At 45.4% G+C, this 23,601-nt stretch overlaps 1 protein-coding gene across 1 annotated transcript in view; it reads right to left on the bottom strand.

The window, feature by feature from the left end:
- Positions 1 to 298: 298 nt before the first annotated feature.
- Positions 299 to 23,601, bottom strand: part of Cpped1 (calcineurin like phosphoesterase domain containing 1) — a 100,390-nt gene continuing 77,087 nt past the window's right edge. The window contains exon 4 of the mRNA XM_004652044.2: positions 299 to 2,213. Coding sequence (XP_004652101.2) covers positions 1,984 to 2,213 — 230 coding nt within the window. The 3' untranslated portion in view covers positions 299 to 1,983. The remainder of the gene's footprint in view (positions 2,214 to 23,601) is intronic.

The following is a 23,601-nucleotide window of genomic DNA, read 5'->3' as shown; positions in this document are numbered from 1 at the left end:
GCTCAGTTGGGAAAGTGCTTGCTCTGTGAGCATGAGGACCTGAGTTTGATCCTTAGTACCCTGGCATGATGTGGGGTGTGGTGGTGAATGCCTGTCATCTCAGAGCTGGGAGGGGGAAGATCCCTAGGACTCACTGGCTAGCTCCAGGCCAATGAGAAACCCTGTCTCCAGGGGAAGATGGACAGAATTCCTGAAGGCGACACCTGAGGTTGTCCTCTGGCCTCCCTGTGCACCCACACACATGCACATGCATATACATGTGTATCATTAATGAAAGAAAAACGATCTGGCAACGTCATTGCTTTCCTCAGCATACTGTTGGGGGTATTTTGAATCACTTCTTTTATTTGTAAGGAATTTTAAGATAGCGACGGACTTAGCTTCATTTCCACGGAGTTCTCATATCCTTCCCCAAAGCCAAAGGTCACAACAGAGAGCATGACCCAGAGAGCGTCTTTAGCCCATGACCCCCCTCCTCACCTCCCCCGCTAGACTTCCCCATTGCGGAGTTGAGGCCACCCGCGTGTTTGGGTCCAAATGCCACAGCCTGCTATGACTCAAACAAGTGACTAGTTAGTCATGTCCCTTATTGAGTTCATCTTCTGACCTGTTCACATCCGTGCATGTGGCAAGGAGAAATGAACAGGAAAGAAGAACACGGCAAACAGTACAAGAGCCTTCTGGTTCTGAAAAACTTTAGTTTTCTCCGTCAACCTGACAGTGAGCTCCAGTGTCACCAGTGTGCAGTAGAATTCGCTTCTTGTGTCTTCTGTACTTTAGAAACTTACACATCCAATTATCTGTCTAGTTAATTTTTCATGGTTTTTCTATGTTGCCTAAAACTTTTTTTAGTAAGATTTTTTTTTTTTTTAATCTTATGGGGGCTGTAACTAGTTGGTTTGGGATTCCTGGATGCTACTGCTCAGTACCGTTAAGCACTGCTCCAGAAGGATCAGGACCTGGTCACGCGTTCACCAGGACAACGGCTGACGTGGCGGGCAGTCCGTGGTGGTCGGAGCTGCTAAAAAGGTAAGGCAGAATGGACGCCATGATGAAAACAAAGTGACATGAAATAAGCCACGCTCTCATCAAGGACATGCACTGGGCACTGGCGGCACCTGTGCCAATGAAGGCAGCGTACGTTTGCCCTCCAAAGTGCTTGCTTTGCCTCTCTTGAGAAGTTCACATTGGTCCCACTTTTCCCACCAAAGCAGATGCAGTTAAGAGGCTTGTAAGTGGGGTGGCACTATGGCTTCATAATAACTCCCATCCCGGCCTGAGGCAGCAGAGTGTGCACGGGGACAGACATGTGAGCTGTGCACTGACTTCACAGGATGCTGTCTCACTTTGGTCTTTTGCGTGAGACTGTAATGAACAACCTATGTATGTACCAAGGTGATTTTTGTCACCAAGGAAGGTAATCTCAAGTTCTGATGTGGATCGCCTGCATTCTATGCTAGCCTTAACCGCAATAGGGGCTTCAGAACTCACTGTAAATAGTGGCTACTCAGCTTCTTGCTAAAACCAGCCTATGTGGCCCTGGGAAAGAAAGGAAGGGAGCAAGCTTTGCCTAGCATACTGGGAGTCATGGCTACAATTTAACAAAATCAGATGCAGTTTGCTCAAGCATTACTAAAGGTCACACTTGGGTGTCAAGTTGGGATTGAGATGAATAGCTGGACATTGATCATACCCTGTCAGAAACAATGGACTTGAGCTGAAAACTACCATTCAGATAATTTGCTCAAGCATTATGCTGAGCCTCACATCATAATAATTAAAATAGATATTCACTGCCTCCCTCTCTGACCTTTAGAAAGGCAGTTCTTTCTTGAACGTAGTTTAGGACAGGACCCAGCATTTTGATCTATTCACAAACCTGCCTGTTCTACTTGTGTGCTTCAGCAAGGGGCTGCACACAGCTGCTGCTTTTGGCCAAATGAGAAGTCGTGGATGTGAAAACTGGGCGGATCACGTGCAGAATCAGTTTTCTTTCATCAGCTCCAAGAGATCGTCCCCAATTCCGTTCTCACTCAGCTCATCTAAGCCGTAGTACCGGTGAACGATGTTCTCAGCAGTGACCACCACAACACGGAGCCCATGGCTGTCTCTGCCCAGCTGACACCCGATGGCGGACGACACCACCATATCCAGGTTCTGGTAAGTGCCTCCGGCATTCCTGTGGTAGTGGCCTGAGAACACAGCTCTGATACCTGCGGGGAAGGGAAAAATGCATCAGGAGCCAGGCCGAGGATTTCCATCCTGTGAGCAGTGGTCACAAAAAATACACAGCATTGTGTGCAATAAGTCAAGCAGCATTTGTGGCATGTGGAATCTCTGCGGTGATGGTTCATGTACACAGTGGATCATCAAAGGGCTGGTTATAAGTACCACAACACAGAGCTAGGGATCAATATGTGAACTGGCTGCTTAACAACCATCATTAAAAATTAAATTGTATAAATTCTCTATTAAATTACAGCTAATTTTTCACACTCAATCAACTGGCAATCAAATAATATTTTTGGAAACTGCATCTATTCTAAACATATAAAATAAAAAAAATCATTATCCCCCCAGAATATACTATTTTTATTATTATTAAATACCAACTACTTGCATAGGATTTACACTGTATTAGGTACATGTATTGAACATGCTCTGTAATCTTGATTTGGCCACTACAAATATACACATATACATACATAAATACGTACATACATACATGTTGATGTGTGTGTATGTGGATATGTGTGTTCATGTGTATGAACATGGGTCCATCACAGCTTTTAGCTTTTTATGTGGTCCTGGAGATCCAGGTTCAGGCACGTTTTAGTCCAGTGAGCTATCTCTCCAGGTCACAGATGTATTTTTTTATTTATGGTATTGAGGATTGGGCCTGGTATGTGCTAGGCAAGCACTCTACCACTGAATAACACACTTGATCCATAATCATAATTTTCTATATATATGTATATATATATATATATATATATATATATATATATATATATATATATATATATGGTCTATCATATGGATGCCTATAAAGGCCTCAAAATGTTTTCTTTGTTTTCCTTGTTCTCTTCTCAATCACTGTACTTTTCTTCTCAAAATTCCTTAAAATCAGTCACTGCATGCCTTTAATCCCAGCACTCAGGAGGCAGAGGTAGGAGGATCGCCAAGAGATTGAGGCCACCCTGAGACTACACAGTGAATTCCAGGTCAGCCTGAGCTAGACTGAGACCCTACCTTGAAAAAAACAACAAAAAAATTCCTTAAAATCTAACAATCATCGAGCTCTTAGGGGTGCTTATTAGTACATATGAGAACCAAGTTTAGTAATTCCAACATGTGCACACACACACACACACACACACACACACACACACTTAACAACTGGTTCTAATGAGCTGGCAGGAGGTGTTTCCAGCACACCATTGAGATGTGGCTCCAACACCTTCAGGTTCTAGAAAGGACAGAGACAGGTTGTCAACTAGGAGTTGACACATTTCCCTAACAATACTGAGGTACTCTCGATTACCATTACAAGTCCTGGTTATGGATGAGGATGGGGTAACCAAACCTGTAGACAAGAACAGATTAGTCAGGAGGGAATGGGGCAAGGACAATAGCAATAATACAAAACCAAAAAAAACCCCTGCTAGAACATAAAGAAATTTCATGTTAAATGAGCAAGTGCAGAAACTTTTTAAACAGGAAAATGAATTCATGTAAGACGTAATGAACTGTATGAAGCCATCGGTCAAATACTTAGGTGCATGTTTAGGAGAGTGCAGCCCTTCATAAAGGACTAGCATCTGTGAGGAGAAACTGCTTTAGAAGAAGACAGTAATGAACTGAATGGGAGGAAACATGAGGAAACCAACGGTGGTCATAAAAGATGTGTCCCCTGAAAGTTAAAAAATAAGCCTCAATAATTGGGGTCAATTCTAGACTGGACAATAATCAAAGAGGAAATTAATGAACTGGAGGGTTGAGTCAAGGAAATGAAGCAGAAGACAAAGAGACTCAGTCACAAGCAATGAACTTGTAGCCTAGACAGGAGGGGAAGAGGTATAAGCTGGAAAAAATAGTGAAAAGAATTTGAAGGAATCATAGCTAGATATTTTCTAGAAGGGAAGACAGAATGGGTCCTAAAATCAAAAGTAGAGCCCAGTAAGACTGTGGTACATCACAGAGCAAGGGAAGCAGCTCTAGAAAGAGCGTAGGGTGAAACTGTCACAACGGAACAGCAGAGTGACAGGTGACAGGTGCCTCCACAGTGACAGTGCCGTGTCAAGGAGCCAAGGAATCTCAAATTCTACACCTGAGGCCAAAACAACAACACTTACAGGAATTTAAATTAAAGAATCACTTCCAAAATCTTCACTGAAAGAACTGAGAGAAAGATTCTGTAAAGGATGGGCTAGAACATTTAGGAAATATTGATGTACTAATATTGATAAAAATATCTTGGCAAATCTACTACTTGGTTTGAAAAAAAAGACCCACAAATCCACACCAGTCTTTACTGCTAAAAGTGATACTAAGTCACCCCGCGCTCACTGAGATGCCTGTGGTAAGAAAAAGACAGAAAACAGGCAGTGCTCGACGGCTTTGAGAAATCAGAGCCCCCGTATGTGTGGTGATGCGCCTGTGAGTGTCAAGTGGGACAGCTGTTTGGGAAAACCCTTTGGCAGCTCCGCAAAATGTCAAACATATAGCTAAACACAGCCCAGAATCTTCACTTCTAGTATGTTCCCAAGAAATGAAAGCACAGTTATGCAGAAACTCGTGCCTGGGCATATCCAGTAGCAGGGCTTACAAGGTCCTAACACTTGGGAATATACTGTAGGTCCACTAGCCGGCGATGGCTAAACAAATGCGATCTATCGGTTCTGTGGAATAGTATCCAGCCATGAGCAGATACTAGGCAAGGCACCTGCGATAATGTGGATAAACCTTGCAAACATTACAGCAAGTGAAAGAAGCCAGACTCCAAAGACCACAAGGTATTCCACTTACATGAAAAGTCTAGATATAAGCCCATCTGGAGACAGTGTTGTTCCTGACAAGTAGTGGGAAGCAGGGACTGACTGCTAAAGGATTCAGGTGTCCTCAGGATATGTCCTGTGGTTAGATGATAACAGTGGTTGCATAACCATGTGAATGTATTAGAACCACTAAATTTCACAGTTCAAAAAAGAAAACTGGGGCTGGAGAGATGGCTTAGCAGTTAAGGCGCTTGCCTGCAAAGCCTAAGGACTCATGTTCTACTCTTCAGGTCCCACATAAATCAGATGCAGCGAGGCAAGTGTGCAAGGTTACTTATGCACACAAGTCTGGAGTTCAAGTGCAGTGGCTGGAGGCCCTGGTGTGCAAATTCTCTGTCTCTCTCTTTCTTGCATTAAAAAAAAAAAAGGCAGTCTCTGTTGGGATTATGTCAAAAAACAAAAAAAGAAAAAGAAAATTCTATGGCATGTGGATAATCATTGCTCAGTTAAAAATGCAAAAATAATTTATGAAAAGAGGAGGCTTAAGTGACACATGTAGGGGTTAAAGGTGGGAGTCGGTGACAGTTTGGATGGCTGTGCACAGGAAGGTTTACACATGCGCACCCATGTAGACTACTGCAGCCCAGAGCACCTGCCAGCAGAGACAGACTAGCAGTGAGCACGCCCTGCACTCCCATCTCAGTTCCTCATAACCATTCTCTAGTAAAAGGACCTGTGGGCGCCTGGAGAGATGGCTGACAGTAGAACTGCGACAGGAAACAAATGAGGTGAGCTAGGTATCTTATATGTGCCCCACGCAACCCCCTCCAGTGCCAGGGTGTGGCCGGACACAGGAATCAGAACAGGTACTCCCGACAGCCCACACTTAGCACTCTGAGCAACAAAAACCCTAGTGTTCAATGACAGCCTGGAGCACATGAGATCCCACAGGTCCACACTGACACAAAGGATGGCATGTATACAGAAGTGGGAGGGGAAAAAAAAGTCTCTCCTGGAGAACAAGTTACTTACGCAGATGCTCCACCTCTAAGGCAGAGTGTGGCTCCTCGCTGCTCAGGTGTGTGTGCGCACCGTGGCTTCTCAGAGAGGACAGTGGAAAGAAGAGGTGAAAGCTGGGCATGGTGATGGCACACACCTTTAAGCCCAGAACTCAGGAGGCACAGGTAGGAGGATCCCTGTGAGTTGAGGCCAGCCTGGGACTACAGAGTGAGTGCCAGGTCCACCTGGGCTAGCGTGAGACCCCACCTCGAAAACAACAACAGCAGCAGCTGCTTAAAAGAAGAGGTGGGAAATGAGAAGGAATTACAATGTAGGGAAATTGGGCAAACATCAACAGGCGTGTCATGCTGGTAGTGTACTGTTTTTCTTCTTCTTAGACAAGATCTTGCTCTGTAATCCAGGCTGGCCTTGAGCTCCTAATCCTCCTGCCTCAGACTCCTGACGGCTGGGATTACAGGTGTGTGCTTCCACGCCTGATTCAGTATATACTGTTAACATGATGAATTCAATGAAGTTCTACTTTAGTAGTTTTCCTTCTAAACTTCTAATTCCAGTCTAGTCATGAGAAAAACATCAGACATATTCCAACAGTGACATCCTATAAAATACCTGATCTTCTCAAAACTATCAAGGACATCAAAGGAAAGTAATTTGGGAACAGCCAAAAGGAGTCCAAGAGGATATGACAACTGAACTTAATGTATCTATATTTCATTACTTAAGTTATAGAAATTTTAGATTTATAGAAAAATATGAATATAGAAAATCCCCCATATCCACACCCTGTGTACTCTAGATCCAAACATCTACATTAGGATGGCAGATTTTTTTTTCTTTTTTCTTTTTTAAATTATTTATTTATTTATTTGAGAGCGACAGGCACAGAGAGAAAGACAGGTAGAGGGAGAGAGAGAGAATGGGTGCGCCAGGGCTTCCAGCCTCTGCAAACGAACTCCAGATGCGTGCGCCCCCTTGTGCATCTGGCTAACGTGGGACCTGGGGAACTGAGCCTCGAACTAGGGTCCTTAGGCTTCACAGGCAAGCGCTTAACCGCTAAGCCATCTCTCCAGCCCAGATTTTTTTTTTTTTTACCAAGTGTACGTTGATACTGACACATTAATATTAATTCTAGGTCATAAAATGCCCTTTTTCTATTCCAGGATCTGAAGAATTTGCACCAGCTTCTTTATGGGGAACAAAGGAGAAAACTGAAGAGATTGAGAATGGTAGTCAAGGAAGATGAGAGAAAAAGCAAAATACAAAGAATGAGATGAGAAGGAAAAAGGCATTGAGGAACTATGTTCAGATGTCCAGCTGTGACCGTGGCTGCTGCTCTGCAGGGTTCTGGGAGACTGTCAGAGCTCTGAACACTGCACCCACCATGCAGGCAGGCAGGGAGGCTCACCTGTGGGCAGGTGTGCATCTTTATAAGCAGAGGTGCACTGGTGGGGTGACTCCATTTTGCTATTCTTAAAGCAGCCAAAGTTGGGGAGAAGAGGTGGCTTTCATTATTAGAATGTTATTAGAATGCAAACATATAATTCATTTCTTTTGGTTTTGCTGTACTTTTGTGTTTATAAACAGAGTTTAAGTTTAGACAGGGGGTATCATTCTTCCTTTCTTATTACTGTAGATCCATGCTTACAGTGATCATGAATTGATCTGGTGATCAGGGATAATATATCAAGGGATGTGAACAGGAGAGCGGTGGCCAGATGGACCCAGGGTAGGGCAGAAGGGATGCACCAGAGACTGAGCTGTGTGATTCCAAATCTACAGCTGGATCCATTGGGCTGGGAGCCCACGAAGTGCTCACCACACATGGGCAATTTTCTGCTTCTTCCTCAGCTCAGCAAACCTGGGTGGGCTGGCGCCTCCTCAATCAGCCACTTGAGTCCACAGACCTATCAGATCGCCCCCCTACACGCCCGAGTCTGATGACAAAGGCTCATCCTAACTGGATTCCTGCCCTGTGTACAAACAAGCCCCCTCTCCTTCCTGTGGCCTTCCCTGAACACCAGCATGTAAGTGTGGGCGCTTCCTTAGGCTTGGGTCTTTACCTGCTTGCCTCCTACATGTGTCTTATTTTGGGGTGCCTTTTCACTTTGTTTCATGTATGAGTATTCTTTAATTTCTTCAGCCATTCACTATTTCTTTTTTTTAAAAAAAATGTTTTATTTATTTATTTGCAACCAGAAAGATACAGGGGAGAGGGGGCAAGGGCAAACCAGGGCCTCTGGATACTGCAAACTGGAGCTGTATGCCACCTTGTGCATCTGGCTCAAGTGGGCACTGGGGAACCAGACCCGGGTCATCAGGCTGTGCAGGCAAGCTCTTTGACAGCTGAGACTTATCCCAGCCCTCTTCACTATTTCTTAGTCTCTGGGCGTTTATGTCAAGGGGAGCTTTTGGTTCGCATGCTTTGCCTTCGGCGAGTGGGTGTGGGCGCCTCCTCCATAGCCTTTTACTCCCTAAGGTTTCTCTCTGCCAACGAGTCTCCCCGCGCCTCCCTTTTCAGCTGGACAGGGAGAATTCTCTCACTGGAGTCTTTCAGCTAGCCTCCTCGCTGGATCTTAAGACCTCATAAGCCACAACTTACACTTCTTGGAGTCCATTCTACCAATTCTTTGCTAAAATAGGATAAAGGTCCAAAAGTTGGGATTCACAGGCCCACCTTGAACCCCCAAAATTTTCGCCCAGATCTCAGGGCCCTTCTTCCTCACCAGCTTTGCAGACTCAACTCAGGTTACATTCTAATTGGGGCTTTGGTCATATTTATGACTTGTAAAAATATTTTATTTTTATTTATTTATTGGAGGAAGACAGAGAGGGGAGAGAGAGAGAGAGAGAGAGAGAGAGAGGGAGGGAGGGAGGGAGGCAGATAGAGAGAAAATGAGAATGGGCGTGCCAGGGCCTCTAGCCACTGCAAATAAACTCCAGATCATGTGCCACCATGTGCATCTGGCTTACGTGGAATCTGGAGAATCAAACCTGGCTCATTAGGCTTTGCAGGCAAGTGCCTTAACCTCTAAGCCATCTCTCCAGCCCTAAACGTCTGACTTTTAAGTGGCCAGGACTGAGGTCTGGAGAGGAGGCAGGAATGTGCTAACAATTTCCCCGCCCTCAGGCACACTTTCTCTAAAGTAGGACCAGATGCTCACTGCTGACCTGGGATCCAGCCCAGGCTGGGATCTGAGCTCCAGGATGAACAGACTCCTGTCTAAAGGGCCATCCCATCATGCCTATAGGTTGATAAGACCTGGAAGAGGTGTGATCCATCTTGACTTTCTATCGGCCTCTGCTAGAGAAGTGCTGGCTCACAACTGGCTGAGGTGAAGGATGCATTATTAATCAAGGTTTCCTGACGGTGGGCTGACTTTAGTGGAGTTTCCAGGAATAGGGTAGAGTTTGCATTCCAGCTGTTCCTCTGTCATCCATGGTCAGCATGCCTGCCTGGTTCCTTAATTGAGTACTATGAATAGATTATGTTTGAATTATGAGTTACTGCATGAAGATGACAAACATCTTTTTAAATTACTACCAGGGAAGGCAAGGATTCCCAGAAGTTACAGCCACTGTGACCACAGGGTGCATCTGGGACCTTAGCTGTGTGATTATTTCTCCATAGTATTAAGTCATGGAGAGGCAAAAAAAAAACAAACCCCCAAAAAACCACCAAAACCCAAAAAACCTGTTTATAAGCTGCCTTGATTCAAGATCATTTCAAATCAATCAGAGGATTGGGAAACAAACAAACTCCATATAAGTTAATATCAGAAACTTGCAGCAGGGCTGGAGAGATGGCGTAGCGGTTAAGCGCTTGCCTGTGAAGCCTAAGGACCCCGGTTCGAGGCACGGATCCCCAGGTCCCACGTTAGCCAGATGCACAAGGGGGCGCACGCGTCTGGAGTTCGTTTGCAGAGGCTGGAAGCCCTGGCGTGCCCATTCTCTCTCTCTCCCTCTATCTGTCTTTCTCTCTGTGTCTGTCGCTCTTAAATAAAAAATTAAAAAAAAAAAAAAAAAGAAACTTGCATCAAACCAACCAGAAACCGGATGCAGCTAGTACAATTCTGCCATGAAGGAACACCATTCTCAAAGCCCCAGAGTTTCTGCCTCAGGCCTGGAGTGCAGGTGAACTCTGAGTGGACGGCTTTCACTGTAACCTGTGTGAGAACATAGTTAGCAAAACGCTGTGCATCTCTATGTTGCTAGCTTAACAGTCAACATTGTGCCATGAATATTTAATTTATTCTGCCTTTGGCAGTTTGGAAAAATGTGACTCATAAAAAAAGAGAGAGGGCTGGAGAGATGGTTTAGTGGTTAAGGCACTTGCCTGTGAAGCCTAAGGACCCAATTTCAACTCCCCAGGACCCATGATGTGAGCCAGATGCTCAAGGTGGCACATGCATCTGGAGTTTGTGTATAGTAGCTAGATGCCCTGGCGTGCCCGTTCTCTCTCTTGCTCTAATAATTAAATAAAAATAAGACTTTTTATAAAGAGAGGGAGAAACAGGGATGAAAGGAAGGGGAGAATGGGCGTGGCCTGCAGACAGCAGGTGATGTCATCTATCAAGGTGCTGTACTTCCTTGACAGGCGGTCAAGATGCCAGGGAGGAGAGAGCTTGCACCCAGTGGCCAGCAATGGCCTTGAGGCAGAAGACAGGGCAGGTGTTTCTCAGGTCACTTAAAAGGACCCTGCAATCAACAGCTCAAGGTTCACATACAGCAGCAGTAATGGACAGCTCTTCATAAGCCAGGAAGTGGCAACACGACGGAGCAATGTCGGGTTTACTGACCCTTGCCTGTGGGCTGAGCATTTGGCATATGTGTGATCTTCCATTACCCCAATTCGGATCCCGCAGGAAGAAATTATCCATTATCCATTACCCAATTTGCACGCATGACGCAGAGAGGTTAGGTGACTTGCTTGGGGACACACAGCTAGGATATGTATCTGACTTTGACTGACTCAGAAACACATGCTGTGAACACATCAAAATGCTAAAGGTGGGCTGGAGAGATGGCTTAGCGGTTAAGCGCTTGCCTGTGAAGCCTAAGGGCCCCGGTTCGAGGCTCGGTTCCCCAGGTCCCATGTTAGCCAGATGCACAAGGGGGCGCACGCGTCTGGAGTTCGTTTGCAGAGGCTGGAAGCCCTGGCGCGCCCATTCTCTCTCTCTCCCTCTATCTGTCTTTCTCTCTGTGTCTGTTGCTCTCAAATAAATAAATAAAAAAATAAAAATAAATGCTAAAGGTTGCAGGTCAGTAAGCCCTGTGAAGCTTCCTTGGGCGCCCTCGTTTCTTCTGGTTCTCTGCTTCTGTCTGACTGTGGTGTGAAAGTGGATCATGATTACGGTAGCAATAAAAATATGCAGTGTTCATGACCTACCAGGCACTTTTCTGGACACTTAACGTGTTCTTATCTCACGTGTCCTCCACTATTTCTCTAGGAAGGAGGCACAGCTATTAAGCAGTTCTACCTGGGAGGAAAGGAAGGCTTAAGAACACCTGGTACTTGCCTAATTAAGTTTGTGAGCAGCATGGCCGGACAGAACCCAGGATCTGGTGCAGGGCCAGGCTCTGAACTAGAACTGCTCGGGGGAGACAAACAGACATATGAGGCCTGGGAGCACCAGGAGCCAAGGCAAAGGGTCAAGGTGGACTTTGGAACCCATAGGCTCCAACATGAACATAGGCTCCTGCTGTGACTTCTGAATTTACTCTGCAGCACTTGAAATCCTGCTGACACTGAACTCGGGAGAGCTCTTCTGAGCACTTTCCAGTTGGGGAATGGAGATACAGGGCTCCAATTCCATTTGGCTATGCTGGGGAGACCAGAGACCAAGGGAAGTCAGGGCTGTAGGGGGCTGGCAACTGGCAGAAAAGACTCAAGAACAGTGCCTTCTCATGTCCCTTCTTATCCTAAGTGCTGAACCATCACAGCACTTAGTCTCAGACTTTCAAACCCTCCTACCCCCAGACCTTTCACTTGAGTGGGGTCTTACAGACGTCTCCATGGGATCTGAGGGTTCCCCCCTAACTGCATTGACCTGAAGCAAATATATTCCAGAAAGCATGTGTATCGCAGCCTTTCTGGACGCTGTGGTCACTGTCTTGCCACTCAATTCTTCTTTTTGTAGCATTTTATAGTGTGAAAGAAGCCAGAGGAAGAGGAAGGAAGTGAGCCTGGGGTCATGGCTGTGAGCCAATAAAATTGTACAGACAAAGCCAAGAAGAGGGCAACCCCAGTAATGTAGGAAAATACACTATTAAAAATACACTTTGTCCGTCAAAGTTTGGCCAAGATTTCCAGATTCTGAAAATCTGGAAATTACTCATTCTCAAAATAAAAGAAACACAAACAAACAGTAATACGTTGTTTAGTGTATGAAAGATGGGCTCCATTCTACCAGGTCCGTCAAGTGTATGTGCTCAGCAAGGACCCCTGCTTCCGTGCCAGGCGTAGGAGGGAGGTCATCTACTCCACAGGAGCACCTGTGCAAGGCCAGTCTGCCGACTGCCCGCTTCTTACATCTTAAAGACCTGGATACAAATCAATCTTAGGGTACTTGTTTAGCAAGATGGAGGCCTTCAGTTTGAACCTTAGCACTGCAAAAAACAAAAACAAAAACAAGGTAATCTAATTTGACTATTTTGGCCATTGTAGGCATGTGTATAGAACTCAGCTTGTAAATTTCTTTTCTTTATCCCTCCCTTCCCTCCCTTTCTTTTTTGAGATAGGGTCTTGGAATTCCAGCCTTATCTTGAATTTAATATGTAGTTGAGATTGACCTTGAACTTCTGATCCTCCTGTCTCTACCTCCTCAATGCTGGGATTGAATTTGGGGCTTTGTGTGTTGTGTGCTAAACAAGAACTCTATCCATTGATCCACATCCCCAGCTTATAATTTTTTTTTTTTTTTTTTTGAGGTAGGGTCTCACTCTAGCTCAGGTTGACCAGAATTCACCATGTGGTCTCAGGGTGGACTTGAACTAATGGTGATCTTCCTACCTCTGCCTCCCAAGTGTTAGGATTAAAGGCATGCACCACCACGCCCAGCCCCACTTATACATTTCTATACAAAATTAAAACTGCTAGAATTTTGTTTAATCTTGGTAACAGTTTGGAGAAAATGTCATAGTAACAGTGTTCTTATCCATGCACATTCTTTAATTGCTTTCAGCAGTGTTTTTTTTTTTTTTGTATTTTCAGAGGGAGGTAAAATGTTATTCCTAAAGTTTTTTTTTAATTAAAAATAATTTTTGCAAAGATTATAGTCTTACAGTCTTATATACCCTCTCCTCTGGTACCACTTTCCCCGAGGGCTCTCTTCAGTGGGGTTATTTGTGTTCTCTGTTGGATAATTGAAACCTCAGTCAGTCTCTGGGGGTGGGGGTGGGGCTGTGCCTCAGGATATCTTTATCTATCCCGTGGCTCTTACAATCTTCTCACCCCTCTTTTGCAACTGTCCCTGAGCACTGGAGGGTCTGTTAGCAGTCTGGTTTAGTGTTGCATTTTCTGTAGCCTGCGGATTTTTGATTCGATGTGTTTTGATTGCCCATACTGTCTGCTGCTGTTCTCCTGGACCTGGTTGTCAGGCTAGCAGTGGGAGCAGTGCTCATGTTGCTGTTTCCTCTCTCGTTATTCATGGACCCTGGCAGATTTGGTGCTAGTGGAGATGTCACTGAATTGTTTGCTGACTATGATTGACTTTTGTCTATTAACAAAATAGACAAAATTATTACTATTAACTATTAATAAAATAACAACAATTTTGTCTTGAGAGTTTGTTCAATAATTCAGTAGTTCTAGTCATTGTTTTGTGGACTTTTGGAATTTCCCAAATTAAAAAAATATCCTGGGCTGGAGAGATGGCGTAGCGGTTAAGGCGTTTGCCTGCAAAGTCAAAGGATCCCGGTTCGATTCTCCAGGACCCACGTAAGCCAGATGCACAAGGGGTGCATGCATCTGATATTCATTTGCAGTGGCTGGATGCCCTGACACGCCCATTCTCTCTCTTGCTTGTTATCTCTCTCCCTCAAATAAATAAATAAAATATATTTTAAAAAATCCTGTCATTTGCAAATAAGTAGTTTTACTTTCTATCTTTATGCCTTTTCTTTTTCTTGCTTTTTTATAATAGTTAGCATGTTTAATAGAAAATCAAATAGGAGTGTGAGTTGCAAATAGGTATCCCTTCCTTAATGGGGACAATTTTGCCTTCTTATTCCGATTATTTTACATTATTTTTATGATTCAAATTATCTTCCAGAAAAAGATTAGTCAACTAAAATTCCTACCAAGGTGATGAGAGTTTGGTCAGACATCTCACTCCTTGGTGACTTCACAGGAAGACATAAAATAAGTTCTGAGTACCTGCAGCTGCCCTGTTCCCCTTGCACTGTGCTGGATGGCTCATGCCTTCCTTCTCTTCCTCTCCCTTTTTCTCTTTCACTTTCCTTTTCCTCTTTCTGTCTTTGTCTCCCTCCTTCATACCCCCCTCTCTCTTTTCTTCTTTGCCTTGTCTAAGATTCCTAGTATAGCCTCCTTATGCCTCATTCTTTAGCTCTCATCTGGGGTAGGAAGCAGTGACCTTCACTTCAGGCCATGTCATCATGGGTAACTCACAGAAATTCCTTCTCTTTCAGAATTTCCTCCCCTAAAAATTAGCTCTGTAAATTACACTCCTCTTACCTCACTTGGACGTTAATCGACAAGTTATATTTTACTTGCAGCTAGAGGGTGATGACATGTGATTCTCTGTGGCAGAGAAGTGGCCAAAAGAAGACCCAGACCAAACCACGTGCAGCTTTCCCAGGACAGAGGTGCTCCAGGTTTAGAAGCTTCCAGAAAAGAGTGGATGGAAGAAACTTATGGTCAGCATCATCATACCAACTCCTGGAGTGGCCAAGAAGGGCCCACATTCCTGTTTACAACATCCATCTTTCCATGTCAGGCTGCGTGCTCACACCTGACAATGCAGAGAGACAGTCTCTTCTGCCCTCTGTAGCCCTCAAGCTTCGGCTTCAGGGGAGAGTGGTGCTGGGAAATAATTACTCTCCAGGGCCCAGCGGTGCCTGGCAGCCCTTGTGCGTCACAGTTCGGTGTCAAAACGCAGCCCTGGACTTCAGGGTTAATTACAGTCCGGCAGCCCTGCTGCCCCTCATTCCTTTCTCCGTGGCACACCACGCTGAACTCGACTTTCCTTCCTGAGGATGGAGCACTCAAAACAAGTGCGGAATATTCAAGACGTCTGTTATCTCATTAATATTAATATTTGGTTGTCAGACAAACAGTGGTAGCTTTGGATGGCAGCCAGGTGCCAGGGAGGCAAGTTTAAGCCTCACTTCTGCGGTTGCCAAGCCGAGTGAGCACTGTAGGGCTTCAATGCCTCCGTCTCCTCATTTGGAAGGCAGCCCCAGTGTAAACCAAAGACCAAGTGAGAATTTGTGGCACGCCAGGGCCACCAGGCAGGAAGCTACGTGTCACACTCTTGGGCAGTACTCAATAATTACACTTTCTTCTCGTCCTCCTCCAACTATCTGATCAGGAGAGCTTTTTTATTCCCTTTCATTTGCGCAAATTACATCTTTCTCGCTATTCATAACTTCCTTTTTATTTTTAAAAGCAGATAGCAGGCTTGGAGGAGAGAGTGAGCGTGGGGCGTGAATTAAGGTTTCAATCCAGAATGGACAATTTTCTAGACTTCCATTCGCGCTTCCCATGCCCTGTCTTAAACACAGCTGTCAGGACAAGAGGCTCATTAAAAAGATTGTTTTGACTGACGGAATGCTCATGTATCAAATTGGAAATCCATCCAAAAATACTTGGGGGAGGTAGACAGAGGTGGCTGCGAGCCACGAAGGGAGCAGTTTTGCAGAATGTTAAAGTGTATGTGCCGGGAGAAAGTGCCTCTGCCTGGAGCCAGAGAAGGCAGGGATGGAGGACCACAGCGACAAAACGTGAGCACCCTCCATACGGCCATTTCCATCTGAAGCCTGGGGAAAGTAAAACTCCCACGAGGCAATGACCCCTTAGAGAACATGGGAAAGCTCCTACCCAGGCTTCTGGACCTGTCTGCTGCCTTGCTGAGCAATCCCCTGCCTCTGTGAGGTCTTTGTTTTCACAGTGGCCTCCCCTGGGTTCCAGCTACGCCCTTCTCTTCCTGCCTCTCCTTTCACTGGTCACCGCAGCTCTCCTGTCGCTTGGGCTACCCCATCTGTAGCTGACTCCAGATTGGCTGGAGCGCCCCTCTGGTGGCCATCCCTAAAACACCACAAACTGCTCCCTTCTGCTCTCTATGGCTGACCCTCCTGTGCATTCAAATACACAACGCAGTGACCAAGGGACAAGGGAGTCACCCTAAAGTCCCTTCCTTCTTCTGGTCCATTTGTGTGGTTCCACTGGCTTTTCAGTGTGAGCCATTTGACACTTTATCCTCTCCGTCCTCAGGTCTGTCTTCGTGTTTTCCTGGACTTCTGTCCCCACCTGTTTCAGCCTGCTGTCCTCCCTGCTCTCAGATGGGTCAGCATGACCTGCAGTGGACAGTAGATAGGGTGGTTTAGAGAGCAAAGGATGCCATCTGGGTTTTGCACTGCTCTGTCTATCTTGTCAAAGGACAGGAGATCGCTGGTCCAGGGGGTGGACGCAGATGTGTGAGGGTGCATTCAGGATCTAGGCTCATTCTAGATGACAAACTCACTACGGGACTTCTGGAAATTGCATACAAATTCTAGATAGGACAAAGAGGAAAGAGCAGACAAACACAGCCTTTCTGGAAGCTTCACTTGCTAAGTTCCAGAGCCAGGTCATGAGGGCTCACTGAGAGGTCATGCTGATGACCTAAACAAAGTCAGACCCAAAAGCAAGGCTTTATGAGGAAGGACCTATCTGAACAAGGCACTGCCCTGGCAGGTCACAAGGCTTTCTCTTCAGAGACGGGATCAAGGCAACAGTGGTAGTTCTCCTCCCGCGGCCACTGAGAATTTGGGAAGGGCCTGGCAACCCAGGTCTGGGTATGGAGACACGGGAAGACACTGCTGGGGGTCCCTGGGACTTCATTTACCTAAAGCAAACAAATAAACAGCTTTTCTACTGGCAAGGGCTGTCCTCCCAGGACATGCAGAGTAGCAGCCTTCTGAGAAGACCGGCCTCGGTAAAGAGCCACGCTGGCGAGGACAGAGCAGAGGTCTGCTGAGATTTTCGTCACCACGGATCACACATGGCCTCTGCTCATGTGACAGAGCGAATTCTCCTGTTCCCTGGTCTGGACAACTTCCTGTTTCCTAGACATAGCCCAATGGAAATTTGGCGTTCTGTCAATGACCCTGAGATTGATTTTCCTGCCTTCGCAAGTGCCTTACATTCAACAGGACCCAGATGCTGATCTGAGGTAGTGCCAAGGGAGTTCTCAATTGGAACACGGAGGGCAGAGACAGGGTGGTTTGGCTACCTGAGGCCATGTCACTTAGACAACTTGGAAGCGGTTTGGAATTGAGAGAATGACAACACACGTTGGAGGCAGAGTGTAAGCTATCAAAACCTCCAACAGGAACTAGAGAGATGGCTCAGCAGTTAAAGGCACTTGATTCCAAAGCCTGCTGGCCCAGGCGCGATTCTCCAGTATGCACAGGAAGCCAGGTGCACAAAGTAACACATGCATTTGAAGTTTGCTGGCAGAGGCAAGAGGCCCTGACATGCCTATTCTCTCTCTCTGCTTCCAAATAAAGCATATTTTTAAAAACTACATCAGAAAATAAAGATTTCTTCCTCTCATTTAGATGGTGGCCTTGTCCTGTGGTAGAAGACACCAAGTAGATAGTGTGCTGGGTATAATTTCTGTGAAGTATCAATGGTCACCAAGCTAACATACACTGTTTTCTTCTGTGGCCTCTCAGTGAAGAACACCTCTTAACATGGTGGTTAAGTATCTATGTAATGACCCCGAGTTTGCTTTTTGTGCCACAAAACTTAAGATCTTCACTATTTGGTTCTTTATAGAAACAGCTTGCCAACCCCTGATCTAGAGACTTTTTAGGAGGATTCTTTTATTATCCTGCTTGTCATATTTTACAAGGTTTAAAAGATATAGATGAGTACAGAAAATAATGTAACATTCATATTGCCACCACCCACACACATAACATGTTGCAAGAGCTATTTCCCATGTTTGTAAAAAAGAAATACTACAATTATAGCAAATACCCTTTCATAGTCACGCTCTTAGCTTTACCTTCAAAGCCTGGCTACCAGAGGTTATGCTAAGGGCTCAGTGAGCTCAGCGAGGCTGGCAAGGATGTGGGGGAAGAGGGAACACACATGCACTGCAGGAAAGCACAAAAGTATTCCTGCAGCCCCTGTGGTTATCAGCACGAGAAAGAGAACTATCACACGATCTAACTACACCACCCCTGGGTGTACATACAAAGGGATTCAAGTCAAGATAGACATTCCTCCAGAGCCAAGGTTATCAACACACTGTTCACAGTTGCTGGGTTTTAGAATCTGCCTACCAAATGGATGACTGGATAACAAAACGGGGTACATACACAAAGCAGGGATTTACTCAGCAACAAAAGCACATTTGCAGGAAAACAGAAGTGAAGACCATCGCGTTAAGTGAAAGAGGCCAGTCCCAGGAAGACAAGTACTGTATGTCTTCTCTACTATATGGAATCTTGCGGGGAGGGAGCAGGACATGAAAGTTATCACAGAGACGATTGGGAGCATGGTAGCAAACGGGAGGGAGAAGGAGTAAGAAAGGGTGATACAGGCATAAATATGCACATGTAGAAATGTCATAATTAATAGTTGCACTTGACGAAAACCATGTCATCCTCAGATACATAAATTAATTGGACATTATAATGACCCATGGGATAAGATGACTTCACAAGGAAGCTGGTTACCCTTGGAACTTCATGACTTGGGATACTGCGGGGACAGGTAACCCCAGCGCGGTAGGCAGAGGAGCAGTACCCACACCGTCAGAGGGACGGGGGGCCTAACTGCCACTGGTACTCGGCAGCAGTCCCAGCTCAGAGTGCCAAAAAGAAAGTGTGTCCTCTAATCAACGCTGAATTGTCAATCACCTAAAATACTGCTCGGTAGCAGCAATGCCAATATTGACGAGGATGGAAAGGAAGGTGTTGCCGGGCGTGGTGGCGCACGCCTTTAATCCCAGCACTTGGGAGGCAGAGGTAGGAGAAGGGTGGCAGAAAGTTTGAGGTCAGCCTGAGACTGCGTAGTTAATTCCATGTCAGCCTGAGGGAAGATCTTACCTCAGAAAGCCAAAAAATAAATGAATAAATAAAAATAAAAATAAAATAAAATAAATAAAAAAGAGAAAATGCTAACAACATTCCTGAACACCTGCCAGCAGCAGACACCAGCCAGGACGCTGGGACTTGTCACCAACGCGAGGCCAGCATCCTGCTGCAGGGCTCTGCCGCCTCCGTGAGAACTTGGCTCTGGAACCTGGGCGTGCATGTCCCTGCGGTGGGTGGACACAAACACCTCAGGGATGGCATCCGAGGTGTGACAAGTCACAGTTCACATGAGTAATGACCAAACTGTCATTCCCATGGCTCTCAGAATGTGTGTTCACCCCTTGCAATTTTGGGGTGGAAAGGTTGCTTTTTAGGGTTCTATAATTTGTAGCGTGGAGCAGCACGGTTGGGAAGGAGATAGAAGCTCCGGCAAGGGCTCCACTCCAGCAAGAGGTTTGCACTGCCATGCATCACACCTGCTCTCTGACATGGCCCCTTCCACTTGCAAGGCCGTTTTGGGGTGCTCCTCACCCAGATTCCTGTGCAGGAGACTGCCCTACATCAGGAAGCATGGAGAAAATCATTTCCCTTTCTTTACTTTAGCTGTGGAATCACAAGTGGACACAAGACTGGAGAGCCCTCCTCTTCACTTTACCGATGAGGGGAGTGGAGGATGCGTGTGACCTCGTGGGCATTACCCAAATGTGCCACTCAGTGCCAGGTCAGCACTGATACCCAAATGGTTTTACATAAAATAAAAAGGCAGTGGCCATGAAGTGGTTTGCAGCTTCCATTACCCAGCAATTTCTAGACATAGGGGTTACGGCTAACAGTGTCTCTCATCTTTTAAATGTGTATGTGCATGTGTACTCACGTTTACCTGTGCACATGTGGGGGCCACAAGTTGATACTGGGAGTCTTCCTCAATCACTCTCCACCTTATTTTTTGAGAAAGAGTCTGGCACTGAACCTGGATCTAATTCAGCTGGACTAGCTAGTCAACAAACCCCAGGGGTCCTCCTGTTTCCACGTACACAGGGCTGGGATTACAGGTGTGCACCACTCTGCCCAGCTTTTGAGTGGGTGCCAGGGATCCGAGCTTGGGTCCTCATGATTGCGGCAGCACTTGACTGACTAAGCCATCTCCCCAGTCCTATTTCAAATGTCTTTCAAATGCGGGTTAGTCTAGTAGATGAAAATTAACTTGAAGTAGTACAGGAAGTAAGAGCACTTTGTTCAGACTGGTGCTGTGGGTTGGATGTGCCCACAAGACTCGTGCATTACATCATTACATCCTCAGTGAGGGTTATGAAGAGGCTGGGAACATAATCCAACTATGTTACTTGGAAACAGGACCTTAGACGGTCATTAAGGTTAAATGAGGTCTTGGTAGTGGGGCCCTGATCCAACGGATCTGTGGCTTTGTCAGAGGAGAGACTAAGGAAAGGATGTCTTACCATGCGATGTCTTGGGACCACAGAAAATTCTTGCCACAAAGACCTTGTCAGATGTGGCCACCTGATCCTAAACTCCCTGCCTTCAGAGCAAACTGTGAGTCAAACAAGCCTTTACTCCTTATAATTGACTTAGCCTATGGTATTCAGTTATAGCAACAGAAAACAGACTAAGACACTAGGGAATATCAGGATTTTACAAATGACTCTCACTGCTCATTTTAGGATGAAATTAATAGCTATTTTTAAAACATGACCTAAAAAGCATAGATGTAATAACTTTGACTTCATAAACTATAGATACTACTCTTTTTTTTTTTTCAGGCCTGGAAACTCCTTTTCTGAAATGTTGTGATGGGATTTTTCACCAACACTTTAAGGATGGCCTGCTGCCCGAGGGGGAACACCCTGGGTGCTCTGCTTGCTCCTGTGGCCTCTGTGCCGAGCACAGGTCTGTGCTGCTCACAGAACAAGTACAGACTGGCTTCACTTCAGGAACCAGCAGCACACATTCACACATGCCAGATTCTTGATTTATAAATATTTACCCTCAGGACTTGATTTCAACTTTAATTAGCCCAACTGTTGAGGATACCTCCAAAGTGAGAGATATAACCCATCACTTCACACCAGATGCAGCTTCAGTGGTTGGTCTTTTCTCTTTTATGATCGAGATGCGGACATCAAATGACTGGGGTGTGATGTTTTATGGTGAATGGATCAAAAGATAAAGCCAGCCAGACCTGAGGAAATGCTAGGAGCTACAGTAAAGAGGTATATTCCTCAAGTTGTTATGCCACCAGAAACTGGGCTCTGTAGATGCTTACAGAAGGGTGGCTTGCTGGTTCTAATTAGGAAGTGGGCTGAAGAAAGAGCCTGCCAGACACACTTATACAAGTGCTGAAAACAGAGGACGCTAGCTAAAATGATGACCACTGTCCTGGGGACAGATTCACTTTGTTTGGAAAAGTTTGTATATGAAATTGTGCGCCCAAGCGTTGTTTACTAACACATAAAGGGGTGAGGCTTGAGCCTTAAAAACTAGTCAAATTCTACCCCTACATCCAAAATCATTCCCATCTAGTCTACTAGTTCCTGCCCTTTGAAACCTGTGGCCCCTTTGCATGAAGCTAAAAATGACACACATTTATTTCTATTGTTCATCAGGAATGTTCTCTGCTCTTTTGGACACAGCATTTTACTGAGGGGGAAATTGCCAAGTAGGCTAGACTGGATGGCCACTAAGCCCTAAATATCCACCCGCCTTCATCTCCCCATCACTGGGATGACAGGTACATGGCACCATGCCCAAGCTTCTTCATGTGGACTCTGAGGATTAAACTCGGGTCTTGTGCTTGCATCGCAAGCATTTTACTGACTGAGCTATCTCCCCAGCCCCAATTCCTTCCTTTTCTGATTTGCAAAGCCATGTTATCAAACTGTAAGCCAGTCCTCAAAGCACACCTGCCTCTCTTTTCCTGGAGAACCTCATGCACACTCTGCAAGAAGGAAGCCAGCATGCTCGGGCAGAAAAGCAGCCATCTAGTTAGTGGACTGTGGAGTCTTATCCTAGTTCAGGGTCATATAACAACACAGGATCCCTTACTGAGAGCTCAGTACATGCCAGGCATGGTGCCAAGTGCCTCTATAAACACACCTCACTTCATTTGCTTCACACTCTAACCCTACCAGGTCAGGATGAGAACCCTCATTTTTTAAGAGTGGACAAAGCAAGGCAGCAGCACATCCTGTCACTGGCAAAGGACACAGCTACAGGGCTGCACAGAGCCATGGCCTGGGGGCTCAGCTCGCACAGCAGCCTCTCCCATCTCACCTGCCCCCAACCATCATGCCGTATCGCTTTTGTAAGTTTTCCCTTCTCCGCATCCTATCTGTATTGTTACTTAATTGCCTCCTATCTTAAAATTTAAGGTAGTTATGTGTTAAAATAAGCATGTAAGTAGCGGACATTTTAAGTACCCCATGGGACTTCCGACCCACATCAACCCCTAGGTGCACTGGGAGCCTCAGGTGCAGCACGGGGCTCCCCCAGGCCCATCCTCTACTGAGAACCAGGGGAAGCTCAGATGCCACATGGCCACAATGGGGTCACCAGAAGCACACTGTGACTAGACCTATACATCATCTACACCAGGTTCCAGGGAGTAAGAGTGCCAGGCTGTGATGGGGCCATTTCTGGAAGCTTAGACAGGCCCACCACCTGTTTCTGTAAATAAAGTTTTTTAAAAAAAAATATTTTATTTACTTATTTATTCATTTGTGTGAGAGAAAGAAAGAGAGAGAGAGAGAGAGAGAGAAGGGTAAAGGTATACAGGGTATAAAATAAGTATTAAGCATTTATTTATAGTAAATGGTAGAGTATTTAAAACCTATTTTGGCATATATATGACTTTACTATTTATTAAAAATGAAAGTAGGGTTACAGAGATGGCTTAGTGATTAAGAGCTTACCTGTGAAGCCTAAGGACCCAGGTTCGAGTCTCGATTCCCCAGTACCCATGTAAGCCAGATGTATTAGGTGGTGCATGCATCTGGAGTTCGTTTGCAATGGCTGGAGGCCCTGGTGTGCCCATTCTCTTTCTCTCTGTCTCTCTCAAATAAATAAATAAATTAATTAAATAAACAAAAAAATTTAAAAAAGAAAGTAAATTTGCATACTAGTGAGATACATGTATTAGTTTATTTTTTTACATAAATAATTCAACCTTGGGCTGAATGAAGCTGTAACACCACATCCTGAGGTATCAGGGTTGGGACAACCTCAGTACAACTCAGTCACACATTAGAGAAGGATCTAGTGTTTTACATATATGTTTTCTATAAAATGTACCCTGGGAACTAGC

The sequence above is a fragment of the Jaculus jaculus genome, chromosome 11, assembly GCF_020740685.1.
Source record: "Jaculus jaculus isolate mJacJac1 chromosome 11, mJacJac1.mat.Y.cur, whole genome shotgun sequence".
In the NCBI taxonomy this organism is placed as follows: domain Eukaryota; kingdom Metazoa; phylum Chordata; class Mammalia; order Rodentia; family Dipodidae; genus Jaculus; species Jaculus jaculus.
Note: the sequence above shows the minus strand (reverse complement) of the source record. Positions and strands in the feature narration are given on the sequence as shown.